The following is a 23,661-nucleotide window of genomic DNA, read 5'->3' on the forward strand; positions in this document are numbered from 1 at the left end:
ACTGTACATTTGTTTAAGATCCCACACAGGTGAAAAACCTTTTAAATGCACACAATGTGGAAGAGGCTTTGTGTCTTCAGGAGTGCTGAAAGCCCATATCCGAACACACACAGGTCTAAGAGCGTACAAGTGCCTTGTATGTAATGGAGCGTTTACGACAGGTGGCAGCCTGAGGCGTCATATGGGTATTCATAACGATCTTCGACCTTATATGTGTCCATATTGCCAGAAGACATTCAAGACTTCTCTAAACTGCAAAAAGCATATGAAAACCCACAGGTAAGCTTTCACCTCCCTTCCTTTGTTTATTACTTTCTCAGTATATTTGTGTAATTCTCTCTAGAAGCTTCACAGAAGCTTAACTTGCCTTGATTCCAGACTTCTAGTTTTTTTACAGTTATTTTTTTGGCCAGGTAGTAGTAGTTCTCCTTTTTCTTCCATCTCATTTGGATCTTGTAATGAGATTCTGGCACTATGAGCCTTCATTTACAACCACCCTGATATTTTTTCCCCTATTTAATAGACACACCCTCTCACTGTTCCTAGTCTGGTCTTTACAGCAACAGTCTTGAAGCCATATACCAGGGCTCTTTACAGTATTATGGGATTTACATCCAGCCATCAGGTATCACCCTTAATAATAACTATGAGTTCCTTCTTCCTTTCTCCAGGTGCTGTGAGCACTGCCTCTGAAGTATCTTCAACCACAGCTGATCTCACCTAACTCAGGCCCCCATGATCAAATCCCCTGCGCTGTTTGAACAATGCTGGAAAATTAGTGGCGGAACAGCACGGGGGATTAAAGCCCTCATGGTCAAAACTAATAGCATGCAAATTTGTGTGCACTATTTTTAGATCATCGGAGGAACTTCTGTGTGAGGATTGTGCCTGAGCATGTGCCCAAGGCACAATTGTCCTGCAGAAGTTGTTTGACAGGTCTGGGCTGTCAAAAAAAAAAAAAAAAGGTCTGGACCTGTCAAACAAGAGGTTTCGACTCCCCACCCTTCTGACACAAGGGCACAGGGGGCTGGAGGTCCAGTGGACCTCTAACCTCCCCCCAACACCTCCGACACCAAAAGACCGACCCTGGTGGCCCAGTGGGCAACCTTACCCCCACCTGCCCTGGTGGCCCAGTGCCCTCAAACCCCCTGCTCCTCCCCCCGTACCTTGAGAAAGGAAGAGGGAGTAACACTCCATCCTGGGATGCCTCCTTCAAAATGGTTCACATAAGGTCCCAAACACGTGTATCTCATATCCAATATCATTCAAAGTAGTGATATCATGCAAGCATTAATCAAACATTATTTTTTATGTATATATATTTTTTGTCTTTATGTATATTTTCGGGGATCTTCAGATATCAAACTCATTTCCACCATATGGGGAATCTTCCCCAGTTCTTAATGGTGTTTTACAGATCTTCATGGATCCACCCGATCATATAGTATCTTATAAAAATGATCTTTTCTATCTTATCTAGTAGTTGACATTACTTAGCTTCAATTAGATAGCAGTGGAGCAGCAAATTTTCTTTCTAATCAAACCTCCGCCGACTTGGCCAGGTTTCGTGTATACTTCGTCAGGGAAGAGGTTTGCTACAACAAAAACAAGAACGTTAAGAAATGTTTTCAAATCTTAATCGTATCACCACTTTCTAATATAACTCATTCTTATTTATCATAACTATTTACCATCGTATGTTCACTTCCGTGTTCCAAAAAAAATGGCTGCGGCGTTCTCTAACGCTACTACAATTTAAATAGACCTCAGCTGTTTCTGAATACTCTACTCTGATTGGGTTCTTTGCTTTTGTTAACCACCAATCAGATAAGAGACCACCAATCCAATTCAGAATTCAACCCATAAGGTTGCAGAGAACGTAATTGAAAAATCATTTTTTGTTCTTTATAATTCAACAGAGATCCAGCATTACCACCCTCCCAGCCCAGCTGGATATGATCTATAATTCTCCATTTGATATCAGTTATATGATGATTTTTGTCTATCCAGTGTTGAACAATTGGGGCAGATGTAACTTTGTTATTGATACGAGATTTATGTTCATTGAGCCTAGTTTTAATAGGGCGACTAGAACGCCCTATATATATCATTTGGCAAGGACAAACAATGGCATACACAACATTCTTCGAGGTGCAATTCATATAGGAACGAGACATCAGAGGACGTGTAGTTCCTGGAGGTATCCACATTACGCCCTCAATTGTGAACTCACACCATTGGCAGGTTTCACATTTGTAATGGCCCAGTTGTTCCTCGGAGTTAACCATATACTCCAACCTTTTATATGTCAACATCTCTCCTATCGTTTTACCTCTTCTGAAGGCGCAGATTGGATGATCCTCAAAACAAGCATGAATCTGTAAGATTTTCCAATTATTATGTATACTTTCTGTAATACGAGAGCTTAGAGTAGAGTAAGGAATTACCATCACTAATTAATCTGCTTCAGATGAAGTATTATATTGTAATAGTAAATCTCGATGCGAATATTTAGCTCTCAAATATGCTGTTTTAACAATTGTTTTGGGATAACCTCTCTCTTGAAAACGAACAGCCATTTTTGATGCTTGCATCTCAAACATCATATCTTCTGAACATATTCTCCTTGCTCTTAACATCTGACTCACTGGTAAACTTTTTTTCAAATGGTACGGGTGGAAGCTGGTAAAATGTAGCAAAGTATTACGTGTCATAGGTTTTTGATATAAATTAGTATGAAGATGACCATCTTTCTTATATATCCAGACATCCAAAAACTCAATACCTGTCATGTGATATTTAACTGTAAATTTCAGATTCTGTTGATATGAATTAAGTTTAGTCATAAATAATTCCAGCATTTGTAAAGATCCATTCCAAATAAAAAAGATGTCGTCCAGGAAACGTTTCCATATTAAAATATTTTGATATTCTTCCAAATTGTATACAAATTGTTCTTCAAATTTAGATAGATATAAAGTGGCAATGGAAGGGGCTAATGACGCCCCCATCGCTACTCCTTGAATTTGTTTAAAAAAATTGCTGTTGAAAAAAGAAATAATTTCTCTCTATCACCAACTGAGCTAATTGCATCAAAAAATTCTTAGAAATTCGCTGGGGAGAAGGACGCTTATCTAATTCTTCAGCAATAATCAATAATGCATCTTTCTGTGGAATGATGGTATATAATGAAGTAACGTCAACCGTAACTAAAAGAGCATTATCTGCCACATCTAAAGTTTGAATACATCGAAGTAAGTCTGTAGTATCTTGAAGATATGATGTAACCTTCTTTGCTGCCGGTTTCAAAAAGACATCAAGAAATTTGGATAGTGGCACTCTGTAATACTATTTTGGAACCTCTATCCAAATTTCTTGATGTCTTTTTGAAACCGGCAGCAAAGAAGGTTACATCATATCTTCAAGATACTACAGACTTACTTCGATGTATTCAAACTTTAGATGTGGCAGATAATGCTCTTTTAGTTACGGTTGACGTTACTTCATTATATACCATCATTCCACAGAAAGATGCATTATTGATTATTGCTGAAGAATTAGATAAGCGTCCTTCTCCCCAGCGAATTTCTAAGAATTTTTTGATGCAATTAGCTCAGTTGGTGATAGAGAGAAATTATTTCTTTTTTCAACAGCAATTTTTTGAACAAATTCAAGGAGTAGCGATGGGGGCGTCATTAGCCCCTTCCATTGCCACTTTATATCTATCTAAATTTGAAGAACAATTTGTATACAATTTGGAAGAATATCAAAATATTTTAATATGGAAACGTTTCCTGGACGACATCTTTTTTATTTGGAATGGATCTTTACAAATGCTGGAATTATTTATGACTAAACTTAATTCATATCAACAGAATCTGAAATTTACAGTTAAATATCACATGACAGGTATTGAGTTTTTGGATGTCTGGATATATAAGAAAGATGGTCATCTTCATACTAATTTATATCAAAAACCTATGACACGTAATACTTTGCTACATTTTACCAGCTTCCACCCGTACCATTTGAAAAAAAGTTTACCAGTGAGTCAGATGTTAAGAGCAAGGAGAATATGTTCAGAAGATATGATGTTTGAGATGCAAGCATCAAAAATGGCTGTTCGTTTTCAAGAGAGAGGTTATCCCAAAACAATTGTTAAAACAGCATATTTGAGAGCTAAATATTCGCATCGAGATTTACTATTACAATATAATACTTCATCTGAAGCAGACAAATTAGTGATGGTAATTCCTTACTCTACTCTAAGCTCTCGTATTACAGAAAGTATACATAATAATTGGAAAATCTTACAGATTCATGCTTGTTTTGAGGATCATCCAATCTGCGCCTTCAGAAGAGGTAAAACGATAGGAGAGATGTTGACATATAAAAGGTTGGAGTATATGGTTAACTCCGAGGAACAACTGGGCCATTACAAATGTGAAACCTGCCAATGGTGTGAGTTCACAATTGAGGGCGTAATGTGGATACCTCCAGGAACTACACGTCCTCTGATGTCTCGTTCCTATATGAATTGCACCTCGAAGAATGTTGTGTATGCCATTGTTTGTCCTTGCCAAATGATATATATAGGGCGTTCTAGTCGCCCTATTAAAACTAGGCTCAATGAACATAAATCTCGTATCAATAACAAAGTTACATCTGCCCCAATTGTTCAACACTGGATAGACAAAAATCATCATATAACTGATATCAAATGGAGAATTATAGATCATATCCAGCTGGGCTGGGAGGGTGGTAATGCTGGATCTCTGTTGAATTATAAAGAACAAAAAATGATTTTTCAATTACGTTCTCTGCAACCTTATGGGTTGAATTCTGAATTGGATTGGTGGTCTCTTATCTGATTGGTGGTTAACAAAAGCAAAGAACCCAATCAGAGTAGAGTATTCAGAAACAGCTGAGGTCTATTTAAATTGTAGTAGCGTTAGAGAACGCCGCAGCCATTTTTTTTGGAACACGGAAGTGAACATACGATGGTAAATAGTTATGATAAATAAGAATGAGTTATATTAGAAAGTGGTGATACGATTAAGATTTGAAAACATTTCTTAACGTTCTTGTTTTTGTTGTAGCAAACCTCTTCCCTGACGAAGTATACACGAAACCTGGCCAAGTCGGCGGAGGTTTGATTAGAAAGAAAATTTGCTGCTCCACTGCTATCTAATTGATGCTAAGTAATGTCAACTACTAGATAAGATAGAAAAGATAATTTTTATAAGATACTATATGATCGGGTGGATCCATGAAGATCTGTAAAACACCATTAAGAACTGGGGAAGATTCCCCATATGGTGGAAATGAGTTTGATATCTGAAGATCCCCGAAAATATACATAAAGACAAAAAATATATATACATAAAAAAATAATGTTTGATTAATGCTTGCATGATATCACTACTTTGAATGATATTGGATATGAGATACACGTGTTTGGGACCTTATGTGAACTAATTGAGAAGAATCCCCACACTTTTAATTAGGTCTACTTAATAAGAAGGATCCTTCAAAATGGTGGCACCGTGCCCAGTGCATTCTGGGATGCATTGGGCAGGACTTCAATACCATATAAAGTACAGGGGGCTTTGGCACTAGGCCACCAGGGCAGGTGGGATAGGCTGGCCACTGGGCCACCAGAGACGGTCTTTTTGTTGTCAGTGGGGGTGTTAGGCGGGCTAGAGTTTCACCAGACCTCCAGTCCCCCTATGTCCTTGTGTGTGTGTGTGTGTGGGGGGGGGGGGGGGACTGGAGGTCCACCAGATCTCCAGCCCCCATGTCCGGGGGGGGGGGGGGGGGGGGGGGGGGGGTGGGAGAGAGCGAGAAGGCCACTGGGCCACCAGGGAAACTTATCCAGGGGGATTAGGGGGACTGGAGGTCCACCAGACCTCCATACCCTTGGGTGCGGGGCTGCCTGATGCAGAGGGTGGGAGGAAGACAGGAGTTTTAACCTAACGCCAGCTCTAAGCTGGCGTTGGGTTAAGGTGCTATTACACCTGTACAAACAGAGTGCTGTGCTCTGATGATACGGGTGGATACCGCAGAGCTCGTTTAAATATAATTTAAATGAGCTCTGTGGTATTCCCTGACGTGGGTGCTGTTTGCCGCGCCAGATCCCTCTGATCATATGTATGCTGGTAAATGCAGGCACTAGTCCGGCACTAGTGGCCTATAGTGCCCATATTTACCTTTGATCATCGAGGCATAAGTGATCAAGCTGGAGAACTTCCTTGTGGTAATGCATAGCACTGCTACTAGGTTGTCCACAGGCACCTAGTTTTGCTATTAGTTGTCCTCCTTGTGTTAATTAGCATGCTTACACATACTGGCTTTTATTTTTGTTCTTTACAAATGTTTTCACAGCATTGTCAACCATCTATCTTTAAAAAATGAGAAAGTCTTTCTCCAGTGGGCATGCAAGCTGATTTTTTTAAAAAGGGAATGTTCTCCTATGTTGGGCTCTGGATGCTGTAGATATGTTTTGTATATCTTAGCCCACCAACCCTGGCCCTGTTCCCAAATCTTCCTCTTTTCCCCATGTGAAGGGCCTTATTTACTTGTGTAGAATTATTTTTAAAGATATTTTCCCGAGTAAAATTAAATATAAATAAAAATAGTCTTTCTGTTCTATTAGCCCACAAATTAAACTTCTCTAGTGCAATTCAGTATAAATTACAGCTCCATTAGAGAAAAGCCACCACCACCTCCACTACCACCATCATCATCATCATTATCAAGAAGACCTGACATTAACATGGAGCACATTAGCAATCCTTACATAAGGTCTTACTGAATGGAATTGTATACTTGAAGTGGTAGTACAAGGGCCTGCTTTATCACTTTTATAGCAGTTTTTTAAACTCTTGTTGGAAAAGCGCTAATACAATGATAGTCTTTTCTCAGGAAAATACGTTAAACTGGACCCATCTGGAATCTCAGTTATAGCATTATTCATAGTCTTGAAATGTACTTTGTTGAAACTAATTTGAATTTGATAAGGCTGTAGTCAGTGTAGTAACAGTCTTGAGACCAGAAACTTCAGGGTGTGATAGCATAATGTTGAAAAGAAGTATAAATCCATGTATTTGCATGATTTTGATTATCTTGTTTTGTATAGCTGAGAAAAATTGCATTCATTCACTACTACGGCTGTTAACCTCACCAAAATGCATATGCTATTAGTGAATATTCCCCAGTAAAAATAATGATACCTGCTATAAATATCATGCATTTTATTGTGGAAAACAAAAAGAGCAGATCGTTTAAAAGTAAAATGTAATTTATTTTTAAACAGTATAGCAAATGGAGAATGTCCTGTCAATAAATATACGGAGGATTGATTTGATCTGAAAAAAACAGCTGAATCAGAGATGCCAAAACATAATCCAGAGATATGAGACCGTAGTACTGGCTTTACGTCAGTGGATTATGTTTTGGCATCTCTGATTCCGCTGTTTTTTTTCAGATCAAATCAATCCTCCGTATATTTATTGACAGGACATTCTCCATTTGCCTCATATTTGGTAGCAAAGGACTCTTGTATAGCCTCTGAAGCAGCCCAGTTGGGCGAAACACGGCCTGTGTTGGGCTGTTTGTATTTATATAAGTATTGCTATACTGTTTAAAAATAAATTACATTTTACTTTTAAACGATCTGCTCTTTTTGTTTTCCACCTTGGAGTTTGCAGACCGTCTGCCTTTGTGCTTTCTTGGACCCATGCATTTTATTGTGTAAGACACTAATGAATCTTTGTAAATCAGCCTCCAAGTGACTTACTGGTCTTTAGCCTGAGCACTGCAAGGAATCTTTATTATTAAAGAGATGGTACCATGTAGTAAGTAAGCTATTTTTTAAGCTCCACAGGCATCAGTGCTCAAATAGCTTTGCAAATGGCATCTGTTATTATCTAGAGTGCTTGATGTCCTTAACATCCTTCACACTAAAAATGAAATATACATATATAAGAACACTCAAAATTTAAGAAAGACTGGGTAGGCATGCTCTTATAATCAGCAGGGTCTTATGATTTTGTTCAGCAAGATGTTAGACAAGAATCAATTCACACAGACGTAAGATCAGATATCAGAAAGAAGAGCAGATTGGTATCTCTGCGGGGAGCACTTTTCAGGACCAGAGCACTGTATCAATGACCTTCTGGTCAGAATACTCAGAAGAAATTTTAAAAATCTAGGAATGTAAGACCTAAGAAGTTAAAAATTATAAGATACTTTGAAATTAGTGATAAAGGACTCAACAAAGATCCGTGTTTCCTATCACATTATAAACCATAAAACTCTACTGCTCTGTCACCTTATCATCCATGTATCTCTCCCTCTACTCTCCCCTCACCCCTACCTTTCCCCTTGAGAATATTATTATGATTCATTTATATATTCTGTTATTCTCCGAGGACAAGTAGGCTTGCTTATACTCACAAGTGGTTAGATGCCATCCCACATTGCCCGGCCTGGCAAATTTGCCATAGAATTAACTAGAGCTTTTAGGAGCATGAGCCGCATGTGCCTTCCCTCCCGCCACGTGAATGTACCCGCATCAGTTTCGCTTTTTCCGTGTGAGGAGCAACTGCTTTTTGTGGTGGCTCCTCACATGCCCGGTGAGAGCGTTTCTGTGATTTTTGAGTGTTCTTCGATTTTCTACCTGCTTCCTTTTTGCCTTTTTTAAATGAAAAAAAAAAAGTCCTTTAGTTTTTTAGTATTTTTGCCCCACGTATAAGTTGCCTTTATTTTTTGATGTGAGCTGTTTTCAGGTCTGTCCGGTCAGGCTTCTTTCTTTTGTGCCTTTTCCTCCTTTTTCAGGCACCATCATGTCTTTTGATTTGGCCGATGCGGTTTTTCCTTCCATGTCCACGAAGACTCCCAGTGGCTTCAAGCGTTCTACTTTGTGCAACCGGACCATCTCGAGCCAAGACACCCATTCTTGGTGTCTTCACTGCCTTGGGCCCGACCATAGCCCTGCTAACTGTGTCCTCTGCCTTCGTATAAAAAAGAGGACCCAGGTTTCCTGAGAGGCTCAACGCGCCAAGAGTTTTGGAGCCAGGTCCGGTTCCTCAACGTCTGAATCGAGATTGGAGGCGTCAGCATCGACGTCGAGCGTAGCACTGACATCAGGAGCCCAGGTAGGGATGGCTGCTTCAATACCCCGTGACACTGGGAGCAGTGAAGCATCGAGTGGGTCTCCCCCTTTTTGAGGCCTTCTACTATGCAGGCCCCCTGGGACTGTCCATTGTCGGACCCTACCTGGCACCGAGGCGCATAGGTGATGTGCATCGGGCGAAGGCCAAGAAGCACTGACACAGAACTCCCTCGATACATGGTGCCAGGAGCTCCGGGGCACCAAGAGATTACATAAGTATTGCCACACTGGGACAGACCAAAGATCCATCAAGCCCAGCATCCTGTTTCCAACAGTGGCCAATCCAGGTCACAAGTACCTGGTAAGATCCCAAAAACGTTTAATACATTTTATGTTGCTTATCCCAGAAATAAACAGTGGATTTTCTCCAAGTCATTTTAATAATGGTCTATGGACTTTTCCTTTAGAAAGCCGGCCAAATCTTTTTTAAACCCTGCTAAGCTAACCACCATTACCACATTCTGTGGCAACGGATTCCAGAGTTTAATTACATGTTGAGTGAAGAAAATTTCTCTGATTTGTTTTAAATTTACTACTTTGTAGCTTCATCGCATGCCCCCTAGTCCTAGTATTTTTGGAAAGAGTAAACAAACAATTCACGTCTACCCGTTCCACTCCACTCATCATTTTATAGACCTCTATCATATCTCCTCTCAGCCGTCTTTTCTCCAAGCTGAAGAGCCCTAGCCGCTTCAGCCTTTCCTCATAGGGAAGTCGTCCCATCCCCTTTATCATTTTCGTCGCCCTTCTCTGTACCTTTTCTAATTCCACTATATCTTTTTTGAGATGCGGCAACCAGAATTAAACACAGTATTTGAGGTGCGGTCGCACCATGGAGCGATACAAAGGCATTATAACGTCCTCATTTTTGTTTTCCATTCCATTCGGCATCCGAGAAGCATCAACGCCGAGAGGACCGCTTCCTCTCTATCCAGGAGGTGCCAATGATTGTGTCTCCAAGCAGCCGAGATCCTGCTCCTGCACCGGCCCCAGTGATTCTGCCACCTGCGCCTCAGCCAACGCCACAGTCTTTCCCGATGGCGGCCCTCGATGAGCACATCTGGGCCTTGCTCTCTGAGCTTCTGGATAGCCTTATGCAGCGATGTGCATTGGTATTGGGGGTGCTTGCGCCTACCATACCTCCAGCTGCAGCCCCTCCTGGCGCTCAGCCCACGGTGCGGCCTCCAATGCCAGTGACGCTTGCGGCACCGGTTTCGACAGCCACCCAGGCCGGCACCCCCTCGACATCGGTGGGGGAAGCTTCACCGGAGTTGAGATGGGAGCCAGTTTCTCGCCGCCGCACTCAAGGCCATGGGTCCTCGGCATTGAGGCAGGCCCGGTCTCGAACGTCCCTTAGGGAAGTGCTATCCGATACCAAAGAGGAGTGCTCATGGGAATCAGAAGATGATCCCAGGTACTTTTCCTCCGATGAGTCCTATGGGATTCCTTCTGACCCCTTTCCTCCACCTGAGTGGAGACTATCTCCACCAGAGAGCCTCTCTTTCTCCTCTTTTGTACGGGAAATAGCTGATACCTTTCTGTTCCCCATAGAAGTGGAGGATGAGCCCAGGGCCACGAGGTTCTCAAGGCAGTCTTTGTACAGAACTGGGCATCCCCTCTGTCTGTCCCTGTGGTCCCCAAGAAAATTGACACCCAGTATAGGATCGACGATGAGCCTGGGTTTGTGAGGTCCCAGTTACCTCATAATTCCATGGCGATGGACACCGCTTTCAAGAGAGCCAGGAGTTCTAGGGACTATGCCTTGGCTACCCCAAGCAGACAAGCTAGAACCCTGGACTCTTTTAGGAGAACAGCTCTTCACAAGCGTGTACTTGCGGTACTCAGTGAGGCAGCTGTCAAACTTGGTTAATGCACTCCCTCCGGAGCAGGCTGAGCCGTTTCGTCAGTTGGTCAAGCAGCAGAAGGCGTGTTACAAGTTCTTGGCCAGGAGCACTTAAGACACTTCTAACATGGCATCCAGGGTCTCTTCCCAAGGTATAGCGATGCACAGACTCTCATGGTTGCATGTTTCTGACCTGGAACATTATAGCGATGCACAGACTCTCATGGTTGCGTGTTTCTGACCTGGAACATTCTGTTTAGCAAACGTTGGTGGATGCCCCTTGCCGTGGGATAACCTTTTTGGAGAGGATGTTGAGGAGGTCGCTGACCAAATCAAGAAAAACCTTAAAACACAAGTTAGAAGGCTAGAACGAGCATGGAACAAACAGAAAAACAACTCCACACATGAGGCTTGGAAACAACTACATAGAAAATACAAATACACCATAAGACAAACTAAAAGATCTTATTACAAAACCATAATTGGACCAAATTACAAGGACACACATAAACTCTTCCAACTAGTGAACAAACTACTAGACACCACAACGGTCACTTCCAACCGTACAGATGCACCAACAGCAGACAGCCTTGCGAAATACTTCAATGAGAAAATCGTAAAACTACGACTTCAGATACCTAGCAGCACCACCGACTACGCTACAATCCTTAACTGTCTAGACCCAGACCCTGGTGTATATCCAGCGGACAGAACCTGGACAAACTTCGAGACACTATCAGAAGGCATCATCTCCCAAACGCTTAAGATTTGCTAAATCTCACTCTAAATTAGACATATGTCCTAACAACCTTATAACATCGGCCCCTCAACAATTTATAACATACCTCACGGAACATCTGAACTATATGCTACAAAATGGTCTCTTCCCAAAGGAGAAAGGAAATATTCTACTCACCCCCATACCCAAAGACGCAAAGAAAAATGCTAACGAACTAACTAACTACAGACCAGTAGCATCTATTCCCCTAATAACCAAACTAACGGAGGGAATGGTAACCAAACAACTCACCGACTATTTAAATAAGTTCTCAATACTCCAAGATTCCCAATCAGGATTTCATTCTAACTACAGTACTGAAACAGTACTAGTCACTCTCATGTCCAAATTTAGACAACTGATCGCAACTGGCAAAAACATACTACTTCTACAATTTGACATGTCCAGTGCTTTTCGATGTGGTAGATCATAGTATTCTACTACATCTCCTTGAATACTTCGGAATCGGAGGCAACGTTCTTAACTGGTTCAAGGGATTCCTAACCACAAGATCTTACCAAGTGACATCTAACTTGACTACATCTGCCACATGGACACCTGAATGCGGAGTTCCACAAGGATCCCCCCTCTCGCCGACTCTATTCAACTTAATGATGATACCCTTGGCTAAACTACTATCTAACCAACACCTCAACCCATACATATACGCAGACTACGTAACGATCTACATCCCATTCAAATAAGATTTACAGGAAATCTCCAACGACATTAACCAGAGTCTTCATATCATGCACTAATGGGCGGATGCATTCAAGCTGAAACTTAATGCAGAACAAACCCAATGCTTAATAATGACCTCTCAACACAATATGAGCAAATTCACCACCATAAACACACCAAATCCGACACTCCCTATCTCGGACACCCTAAAAGTTCTTGGAGTGACTATCGATCGTCATCTTACACTTGAGAGTCATACGAAAAACACAACCAAAAAGATGTTCCACTCAGTGTGGAAATTAAAAAGACTAGAACATTTCTTCCCAATGACAGTCTTCCGTAACCTGGTACAATCAATGGTGTTCAATCACCTAGACTACTGTAATGCACTCTACACTGGATGTAAAGAGCAGACAATCAAGAAACTTCAGACAGCCCAGAACTCCGCAGCCAGACTTATATTCGGAAAAGCAAAATATGAAAGTGCCAAACCACTACGAGAAAAGTTGCACTCAAAGAACACATTACATTCAAGATTTGTACTCTAGTTCATAAAATCATCCATTGAGATGCCCCAGCCTATATGTCAGACCTAATAGACTTACCGACTAGGAATGCCAAAAGATCAGCCCGCACATTCCTTAATCTTCATCTCCCAAGCTGCAAAGGTCTAAAATATAAACTTACGCACGCAGCAAACTTTACCTACCTGAGTGCCAAGCTATGGAACGCACTGCCGCACAACCTGAGAAAGATCTATGAACTAACAAACTTCCGAATATCACTGAAGACCCATCTTTTTAATAAGGCATACCACACAGAACAACAAATATAAATGCATGCATCTCCTATACCTTACACAGACCTATTTTTATAGTATCTGTTTGTTCTAAACTTCTACTATGTTACTCAAAATCTCTATGTAGCAATATTTAATTATTTTTATAATCTCTGCTTGTTTGAAACTTCTACCATGTTACTCAAAATCTCTATGTAACAATAAGTGATTATGTTCTAATCCATTACCACCAAATACGATACATTGTTAGCCACATTGAACCTGCAAAAAGGTGGGATAATGTGGGATACAAATGCAATAAATAAATAAACATACAGATACCATATCTTCTCTCTCCCGCCGGGCATCTGCTTCATTTACCTCCTCATCCAGGAGGTATTTTGGTAAGGCGTAGGTACACTCCTGCGGCTTGCTAACCGGCTCAGCCCAGCGCGCTCGTTCTCGTCAACAGTGTGCACCTAAGGCCCCTGCTGCTCTCCAGCAAAAGCAAGGGATGAGCTTTTGACTGGCTCCAGCAGAGCATATCCAGTTGCCGGTTGGGGGAAAGTTAAAGTTTTTTCACCAAAGGTGGCCTCTCTTAACCTCCGACCGGTGGCTTCTTGAAATAGTTCGATTCGGATACACCCTCAATTTGTTTTCCAAACCACCAAATTATCCACCCAAAGCCCATTCTTTCAGCTTTCAGCACAAGCAGGTACTTGCAGAGGAACTCTCCGCCCTTCTCAAGTCCCATGCATTCGAACCCGTTCCACAAAGGGAAGAAGGGCAGGGATTCTATTCCAGGTACTTCCTTGTGCAGAAAAAGACGGGGAATGCGTCCCATCCTAGACCTAAGGGCCCTGAACAAATTCCTAGTTCACGAAAAGTTTGGGATGGTTTCCCTAGGCACCCTTCTTCCCATGATTCAGGAAAACAATTGGCTATGCTCTCTGGACTTGAAGGATGCATATACACATATCCCGATACTTCCAGCCCACTGGAAGTATCTTCGATTTCGGCTGGAAACACATCACTTTAAGTACCACATGCTGCCTTTTGGCCTCACGTCAACTTCCAAGGTCTTTACCAAGTGTCAAGCTGTAGTCGCAGCATCAGTGGTGGACAATTCAGTCCAATTTGACCTTGGGACTGCCATTCCAAATTCTTCAGCCGCAAAAAGTGCTGACGATGAATGCATCTCTCCAGGGATAAGGAACTCATGTTGATGGGCTTCACACTCAAGGAGCTTGGTCCCTCCAGGAAATGACTCTTCAATCTCCTGGAGCTCCGAGCAATCTGGAATGTTGTAAAGGCTTTCAGAGATCGGCTGTCCCATCAGATTATTCTAATTCAAACAGACAGGTTGCAGTGTATTACACCAAGAAGCAGGGGGTACGAGATCTCTCCTTCTGTGTCAGGAAGCTGTCCAGATGTGGCATTGGGCTTGCCAACATGATATGTTTCTCCAAGTCACATATCTGGTGGCCATAAACAATGACCTGGCCGACAGGCTGAGCAGGATAATGCAACCATATGAGTGGTCTCTAAATATGGGTGTATCCCGCATGATCTTCCGAGTATGGGGCACATCCTCGGTGGATCTTTTTGCCACTCAGATCAACCACAAGGTCCCTCAGCTTCAGGCCCACGACAGACTAGCATCAGATGCCTTCCTTCTACATTGGGGGACAGGCCTTTTGTATTCGTATCCTCCGATACCTCTGGTGGGAAAGACTTTGTTGAAACTCAAGTAAGACCATGCTGTACTGGCCACAGCAGATATGGTTCTCTCTTCTGGAATTATTGGTTGAAGAACCGTGGAGATTGGAGTGTTTTCCATCCTTCATCACACAGAACGAGGGGTCGCTTCTTCATCCCAACCGCCAGTCTCTGGCTCTCACAGCCTGGATGTTGAGAGCCTAGAATTTGCTTCCTTGGGTCTTTTGGAGGGTGTCCCCCGTGTCTTGCTGGCTTCCAGGAAAGATTTTACTAAGAGGTGTTATTCTTTTAAATGGAGGAGGTTTGCCGTCTGGTGTGACAGCAAGGCCATAGATCCCCTTTCTTGTCTTAAACAGACCCTGCTTGAGGACCTTCTACACTTGTCAGAGTCTAGTCTTAAGACCCACTCCGTAAGGGTTCACCATAGTTTCATTAGTGCTTATCATAAACGTGTAGAAGGTAAGCTTATCTCTGGACAGCTTTTACTTGTTTGTTTCATGAGAGGTTTGCTTTTGTCAAAGCCCCCTGTCAAACCTCCACTAGTGTCATGGGATCTCAACATTGTTCTCACCTAGCTGATGAAAGCTCCTTTTGAGCCACTGAATTCCTGCCATCTGAAGTACTTCACCTGGAAGGTCATTTTCTTGGTGGCTGTTACTTCAGCTCATAGGGCCAGTGAGCTTCAGGCTTTAGTAGTGGATGCACCTTATACTAAGTTTCATCACAACAGAGTAGTCCTCCGTATGCACCCTAAGTTTCTGCTGAAGATGGTGTCAGAGTTCCATCTGAACCAGTCGATTGTCTTGCCAACATTCTTTCCCTGACCTCATGCCCATCCTGGCGAAAGCAACTTGCACACCTTGGACTGCAAGAGAGCATTTGCCTTTTACTTGGAGCGGACAAAGCCTTTCAGACAGTCCGCCCAGCTTTTTGTTTCTTTTGACCCCAACAGGATGGGTGTTGCCATTGGGAAATGAACCATATCCAATTGGCTGGCAGATTGTGTTTCCTTCGCTGGGCTGACTTTGGAGGGTCATGTCATTGCTCATTCCCCACTTGTAAGTAGAAGCAAGCCTGCTTGTCCTTGGAGAAAGCGAAGATACTTACCTGTAGCAGGTATTCTCCGAGGACAGCAGGCTTCTTTTTCTCACAATTCCATCCACCTCCCCTTGGAGTTGTCTGTACGTTTTTATTTTGTTTTTTGCTTTTGTATTAAATTGATGTGGGTGTGTTCGCGCGGCGGGCAGGAAGGCGCATGCGCACTGGAGCGAGGCTCACGCTCCTAAAAGCTCTAGTTAACTCTATGGCAAAATCTACCCACTTGTTAGAATAAGAAGCCTGCTGTCCACTTTATCTTTTGCTCATACTATCCAGACCTGAGGAAGATGGTTTTGGCCTTCCAAACCTAGTCAATAATAGGGCAATTGTATAACAAGGCACTCAAGGGGATGTCCACAAAAATTAGCACTTAAAGAATAACACTTTTGGAGCTTTCATGTGTAAGGACCTATGTAAGTAGTAAGCAAATACAAGGTATGCATACACATGGGTGAAGCATGGGTAGGGGATGTGTAACTTATAGAAAACTATGTTACCTGCACCCTTGTTGCATTTAGGTGTGCCAGTTACACAGAGTCTATGGCTGGGGAAACTGAATGCACCTATATGTAAGGTGCTCCAATGCTGAGTTATGCTAGTACTCTATAATGGAATCTAATATAAAAGTATCATTACATTGATTCTTGTATTCTACAACTACCCAAAAGGTTCAATGCCGATCACAAGGAAGAAAAGCAGGCACACCCTGCGAGTGAACAATTCAAGGTCAAAATATAACGTTATCCCATACAACGATACAATATAAAACTAATGCTTGATTATTATGCTAAAAATTTCTTAAAGAGAAATGTTTTTGAATATTTCCTGAGTTCTTTGAATTCTTCTTAGATATAATGGAATTGAATTCCAGATAGCAGGTGCTTGATATATAAGACTGGCCGAAAAGATGGTCTTGTACTTTAGCTTACTTGGGAGTGGGATAGTGAAGGTGAAAGTTGTCACGAAGACCTCTGTACCCAGTTAGACAAATAAACTGGGCTGTCCATGGAAAATCTTTAAAAACATTGTGCACACCTTAAAATGAATGCACATCTGCACTGGCAGCCAGTGAAGGTCCAGCAGCAAAGGTGAAACTTTATTGCTTTTATGAGCTGAAAAGATCCAGGGGGTCTTTTATTAAGGCGCGCTGGCATTTTTAGCGTGCGTTAAAAATAGGGGCACGCTAAACTCTAAAGACACCCATAGGAATACATTGGTGTCTTTATCATTTAGTGTGCACCTATTTTTAGCGCACGCTAAAAATGCCAGCGCGGCTTAATAAAAGACCTCCCAAGTGTTTTGCTGTTTTTTTGTACTGTCTGGATTTTTTTCCCACAAGGTTCTTTTGGTAGCATGCATAAATGCTATTGCTGTAACCCAGAATTGACAGGAGCAAACTTTGTACAATAAGTCTAAATATTTGGGAGTCAATCATATTATGAATTTTCCTTTTTCAACAAAAAAAAATACTTTTTAAATGAGGACATTCACTTGTAGTTCTAACATTAAGGAACCATATAAAGTGACTGCTAGAATCCTAATATTTTCCTGGTTTTAATTTTATTAACTTTTAAAGTGGATTAACATGATTACCACACTACATTGTTGAGCAAGCAACTGTCCTTTCAGGTAGAGCACACTATTAAAGACGCAGAAAGAAGATAAAACTCTCTGGGGAAAGAGTATATCTTGTGCAGTCTTTGTTCCTTGATGTTCATGATAGTATCTTTTTTTCTGAAATTACAGCCCATTTGTTCCTGTTTGATTTCTGTAAACTCATGGTGGGTGGAGACTTTAGTTCCATTTCTTATAGTAGCTTTGTGGAAGCTAAGCCTTCCAGACAATTTGGAGAGCTGAAGTCACAGATTGGTGGTGTTTTCTCCTCAAAAAACTGAGACTATTGAATGTATAGAGGATACTGAATTCAGAGATGTCGGATTTTACTTTCAAATGTAACCCATACAAGTTACTCGTGTTAATTACCTACTGCTGTTAGACTTTTTATGTTCCTTGGTAGTTATTTAAAAAATTGGCAACATTGATTTGTCTGATCACACCCCTGCTTCATTTCAGCTAGTATCAGGTGAGCCCTGGAACCAAACAGTGAAAACCTTTGGAGTTATTTTGGACATTTCTTTGTCATTTAAGCCCCAAGTTCAGACAGTAGTTAAGAATTCGTATTTTCGACTACTTTTGTTGCGCAAGCTTAAATTAAGCCTTTGTTACCCAAGACTGATTTTCAAAAAGTTGTGCAAGTTATAATTTTCATAAGTTGTTATTACAGGTCCATCAAGGATTGTATCATGACTCTCCTTGTTATTTGCATACTGCTCTCCTGCGTTATGTGCCACCAAGTGATCTGCCATCAGCTGACGCTTGCATACCGGATTTGAGGTGCTTTCGCCTACAAATTACTAGAACTGGTACTCTTTCTGTGGCTGCACTGCAAGCATGAAATAAGTTATCTTTACCGATGAAATCGCAGCCGAATACCACATCTTTTAAACAGGTGTTGAAATATCATCTGATGAACCACTTAGGGCCCTGTTTACTAAGCCGCGTTAGAGACGCATTAGTGTTTTTAGGTGCACGCTTTCTTATGGGCCTCTACATGGTTAGCATGCGCTAATTTTTAGCGCATCCTAAAAACGCTAGCACATTTTAGTAAACAGGGCCCTTTTGGGGGAAGAACCTCTTTCAGAAGTTTTTGAGGTTCTGGATTATGACTCTTCTAGAGAAGGAATCACTGTTCCACTTCATACAATTCTGAAAAATACTAAAAACTGGGAGACTCCACTGACAGTTTAGGTAGCCCCAAAGAAAATTGATACAATGTATAGGATACAGAAATCTACTGGGTTTGAGAAAACAGTTACCCCATAGTTCCCTAGTTGTGGAATCTGCTTTAAAGTGCTCTCATAGTACAAGATCTTATGCTTGTACTCCTCCAGGAAGAGAAGCTAGAACAGACTCTTTTGGCAGAAAGACTTTTCAGGCTTCAGTGCTAACCATTCGCTTTTTGGATTATCAACTTTATTTCACAATTTACTTAAAATCTCTAATTCAGAGTACTCTATCTTTTACAGAATTCTTTTCCCCCAAGAAAGCTGAAGAATTCCATAAGTTTCACAGGAAACTTCTTGACTGTCATAAATATCTGACAAGGCAGGCCTTTGTTGTCTCTTCGTGCATTTCCGCTTTAGCAATGACAATACAATGTCTCTCCTGGCTCAAGGTCTCCAACCTCAAATCTGCTGTCCAGGAGCGTCTAGCAGATGGCCCTTGTCATGGAGAAAACTTGTTTGGTGACGTTGAGGAATTGGCCGACCTAATTCAAAAAAAAAATGTACAAATACAATAAAAGTTCTTTCCAGGCCTCAAACCTCTGCTGCTGCTTCTAGAAGATTTGCAGGATATCGATGCTCCAATTACTGTATGTCTAAGTATCATTACACTCTTACTCCTCCACTCAAAGGACTATGCCCCAGTGCTTATGTCCAAGGCAGCCACAAGGTCAAAAATCCCAGGCACCCTCTCAGTCTAAACAGCATAATTTTTGACTCCTTCTTAGAGAGCATTGCCACCGTACATTTGTCCATGCCAAATGACCTACCAGTCACTCTTTCAACAGAGGTGGCCTAACCTCCGACCGTTGGGTGCTATACTTCATTCAGCGCAGCTACGCCATCCACCAAGAGTATCGTTTTAGTTCTCTCCAAATGAAACTACTTTAAGAGGAGCTCTTGGCCCTCCTCTGGAGTATCTGGAATAGAACCCTCTGCCAGACAAGGGCCGAGGGTTCTATTCCAGATACTTTCTCATACAGAAAAAGATGGGGGGAGTATGTCCAATTCTGAATCTGCTCAAAGAAAAATTTTGCATGGTTTCCCTGGGATCACTACTCCCCATTATACAACTCAGTGATTGTCTTTACCCTCTAAATCTCAAGGAGGCATATATACACATCTATTCTTACCCACAGAAAGTTCCTCCACTTCCGCTGTGGGACTCTACACTATCAATACAAAGTCTTACCATTTGGCTTGGCTTCAGCTCCTCTTCATGAAGTGCTTGATAGTGGTAGCTGCAACACTTCGCAGATGAAGCATACACGTCTTTCCCTACCTGGATGACTGGTTGATCAAAGCAGTCTCCTGGGAGTTGGTACACACCTCCATTCTCTCCACCATAAGACTCCTAGAACGCCTTAGGTTTGTGATCAATTACCCCCAATCACATCTTCAACCAGTTCAGCCCTCAATACTATTCAGGGCTGGGCTTTCCTTCCTCAACTGAAGGCAAACAACATTCTGAATGTCGCCACTCAGGTGTTCAGTTTCACCCAGGTGTCTGGTCATCAGATGCTCCGCCTACTCGGTCACATGGCTTCAACAGTCCATGTAACACCATTGGCTCATCTCCACTTCCAAATTACTCAGGGGCTGCTCTCCTCTTAGTGGACCCAAGCCATGGGATTGCTATCAGTTCATATTCAGGTCACTCAACAGCTATGCCACTCTCTACACTGGTGGATGGTGTCCCAGAATCTCACCCAGGGTTTCCGTTCCAGCCCCTTCCAAATCACAAAGTCCTTACCACAGATGCCTTTATGACAAGTTAGGGACTCACATCGATGGTCTTCACAAACAGGGCTGTTGGTCCCCATGAGAGAAGTGACGACAAATCAACCTCCTAGATTTGTGAGCTTTTTAGAATGCTCTCAAAACCTTCCAGGACTAATACTCGTTCGCATGGACAACTAGGAAGCAATGTAGTATCTGAACAAACAAGAAGGAACAGATTCTTACCATCTCTGTCAACAAGCAATCCAGATATGGACTTGGACAGCTTTTCAAAACATCTTTATAAGACCTGATTATCTAGCCGACAAACAATTCTGTAGAACACAAATTGAGCAGAGTCCTTCAAACTCACAAATGGTCCCTCAGTATGCCTGTGGCTCACTGAATATTCCAGCAGTGGGGGGACCCCACAGATAGACTTATTCACTTCTCCTCAGAACAAGCTTCTCTGCTTTTGTTCCACACTGTATGCTCCCAACCGTGTAGCCTCAGATGTCTTGCTCCTCTAGGGGATGAATCTTCTCTATGCCTTTAACCCACTGCCTCTCATAGGGAAAACTGTTATCAAACTGCACCAAAGCCAAGGGACCATGTTTGTAATAACTTCCTACTGGCTATGTCAAATCTGGTTCTGGTTTCTCCAAGAGTTATCATCCAGAGAGCCATTGAAGTTAGATTCTTTTCCGACCTTATTAACACAGAACGAAGGGTCTCTCTTCCATCCAGACCCTTGCTCTCTAGCCCTGATGGCTTGGTTCCTGGTGACATAAATTTACGTTCTTAAACCTTCCTGACACAGTCTCTGTGATACTCCTAGCCTCTATGAAACCTACACGAAAATATAGATTTGTTTCTCTGGTGTGCAACCAGAGCACTGGATCCTGATACGAACTCTCTGCCTACCGTTATGAAATACCTCCCCCATCTTTCAGATTCTGGCCTGAAAACTAACTCAGATTACACTTCGTCATCACTACTTTTCATTCTAAAGTTGATAATAAGCCAGTCTCAGTTCATCAATAGTTAAGATTCATGAAAAGTCTGTTTCATATCAAACCACCTCTGGTGGTGTGGGATTTCAATGTCATCTTAACAGTTCTCATGAAACCTCCGTTTGAACCACTTCATTCCTGTTCTCTAAAATTCCTCTCATATAAACTAGTGTTCTTAATAGTTCTTACTTCAGCTGGAAGAGTAAGTGAACTTCAAGCCCTAGTGGCAGACCCACCTTATACCAGGTTCTACCACTACAGGGTTGTGCTCCAAACCCTCCTCAAATTCCTTCCTAAAGTGGTATCAGAGTTCCATCTCAATCAGTCCATTGTGCTACATGTCGTCTTTCCTAAGCCACACTGTAATTCTGGAGAAGCAGGACTGCATACCTTAAACGGCAAATGTGCTCTATTGTGTGGAACATACAAAACCTCATAGGAAATCCTCCCAGCTTTTTGTATCCGTTGATTCTAACAGATTAGGGCTACCCATCACCAAATGTTTACTATATCTACTTGGCTGGCTGACTGTATTTCCTATGCAAATACTTAGACTGGGCTAACCCTTTATGGCCGGGTCACTGCTCACAGTGTGGGAGCCATGATGGCTTCAGTAGCCCATTTCCACTCTGTGTCCATTGAAGACATTTGCAATGCAGCTACTTGGTCTTCTGTCCACACCTTCACTGCTCACTACTGTCTACAGCAGCATTTTAGACAGAATAGCCGGTTTGGACAAGCAGTCCTGCAGAATCTTTTTACTAATAAAAAGTCAACTCCGCCCTCTGGCTCTTTTTTTTTCCACTATACTCACAGACGAAAATGATAAAGGGGATGGGATGACTTCCCTATGAGGAAAGACTATTTTCTTTTATATTAGGAAATACATCCTTCATCACTAGTCCATAGCTGACCTACAGGAGTCTTTTGGTAAGGCTTGATGTTTATTTACTTATGCTCCGTTTTTCATGTCCACTTTTAGTTGGTAATGCTGTATTAGAGTTGTGTATATGGTATGAGTGTTTGTAGGTGTGCACAGAGATGCATATGCACCATGAGGTCATAAGTTTAATTATGTATGTATTTTTTTTGCTTTCACTCTGCAATGCCCATTTCACTTGGTAAGGTTTTTTTTTATAGATTTGTACACATTAGTTTGAAATATGATATGATTGTGTGTAACTGTGCACATATATGCAGGGGCGTATCTGCGTGGGGCCTCAGGGGCCTGGGCCCCCGCAGATTTCGCCCTGGACCCCCCTACCGCTGCCAACCCTCCCCCTCCGTTGCTCGCTTACCTTCGCTGGCGGGGGACCCCAACCCCCGCCAGCCGAGGTCCGCGTCCTCCTGCCGCTGCCGGCTGCCTTTGGTGCTTTCATTTGTCCATTGAAGCTGGCGCCGATGAAAGTTTCTTTTGAGTCTGACGTCGCTGCACGTTGTACGTGCAGGACGTCAGACTCAGAAACATTTTCTGTCTGAGTCTGACGTCCTGCACGTACAACGTGCAGCGACGTCAGAGTCAAAAGAAACTTTAGTTGGCGCCAGCTTCAATGGACAAATGAAAGCACCAAAGGCAGCCGGCAGCGGCAGGAGGACGCGGACCTCGGCTGGCGGGGGTTGGGGTCCCCCGCCAGCGAAGGTAAGCGAGCAACGGAGGGGGAGGGTTGGCAATGGCGGCGGCGGCGGCGGGGGCGGGGGGGGGGGGCTATAATGTGCCCCCTCACTCTGGCCCCGGCCCCCCCTACCGCCGCAGTTCAGATACGCCCCTGCATATATGTGTATGTATATTCTCATGTTTATGAATAAGTATGTGTAAATGTGGATATGCACAGATATACATGTGTAGATGTAGGTATGAAAGTATGGTTTATATATTTTTTAGGCTATGACAATTATGCTTTGAATTTTTATTTGTTTTATATTTTTTATGTATATGTGCATGTATGTGTATGTAGGATTGTATATATGAAAATTAGGTTTATATCTTTTAGGTTGTAATTATGCTTTGAATTTT

At 42.3% G+C, this 23,661-nt stretch overlaps 1 protein-coding gene across 1 annotated transcript in view; it reads left to right on the forward strand.

Moving 5' to 3' along the window:
• The window catches only part of ZNF236 (zinc finger protein 236), a 502,799-nt gene that overhangs the window by 282,683 nt on the left and 196,455 nt on the right, over positions 1 to 23,661 (forward strand). Inside the window, exon 14 of the mRNA XM_030211824.1 lies at positions 19 to 279. Coding sequence (XP_030067684.1) covers positions 19 to 279 — 261 coding nt within the window. The remainder of the gene's footprint in view (positions 1 to 18; positions 280 to 23,661) is intronic.

The sequence above is a fragment of the Microcaecilia unicolor genome, chromosome 1 (genome assembly GCF_901765095.1).
Source record: "Microcaecilia unicolor chromosome 1, aMicUni1.1, whole genome shotgun sequence".
NCBI lineage: Eukaryota > Metazoa > Chordata > Amphibia > Gymnophiona > Siphonopidae > Microcaecilia > Microcaecilia unicolor.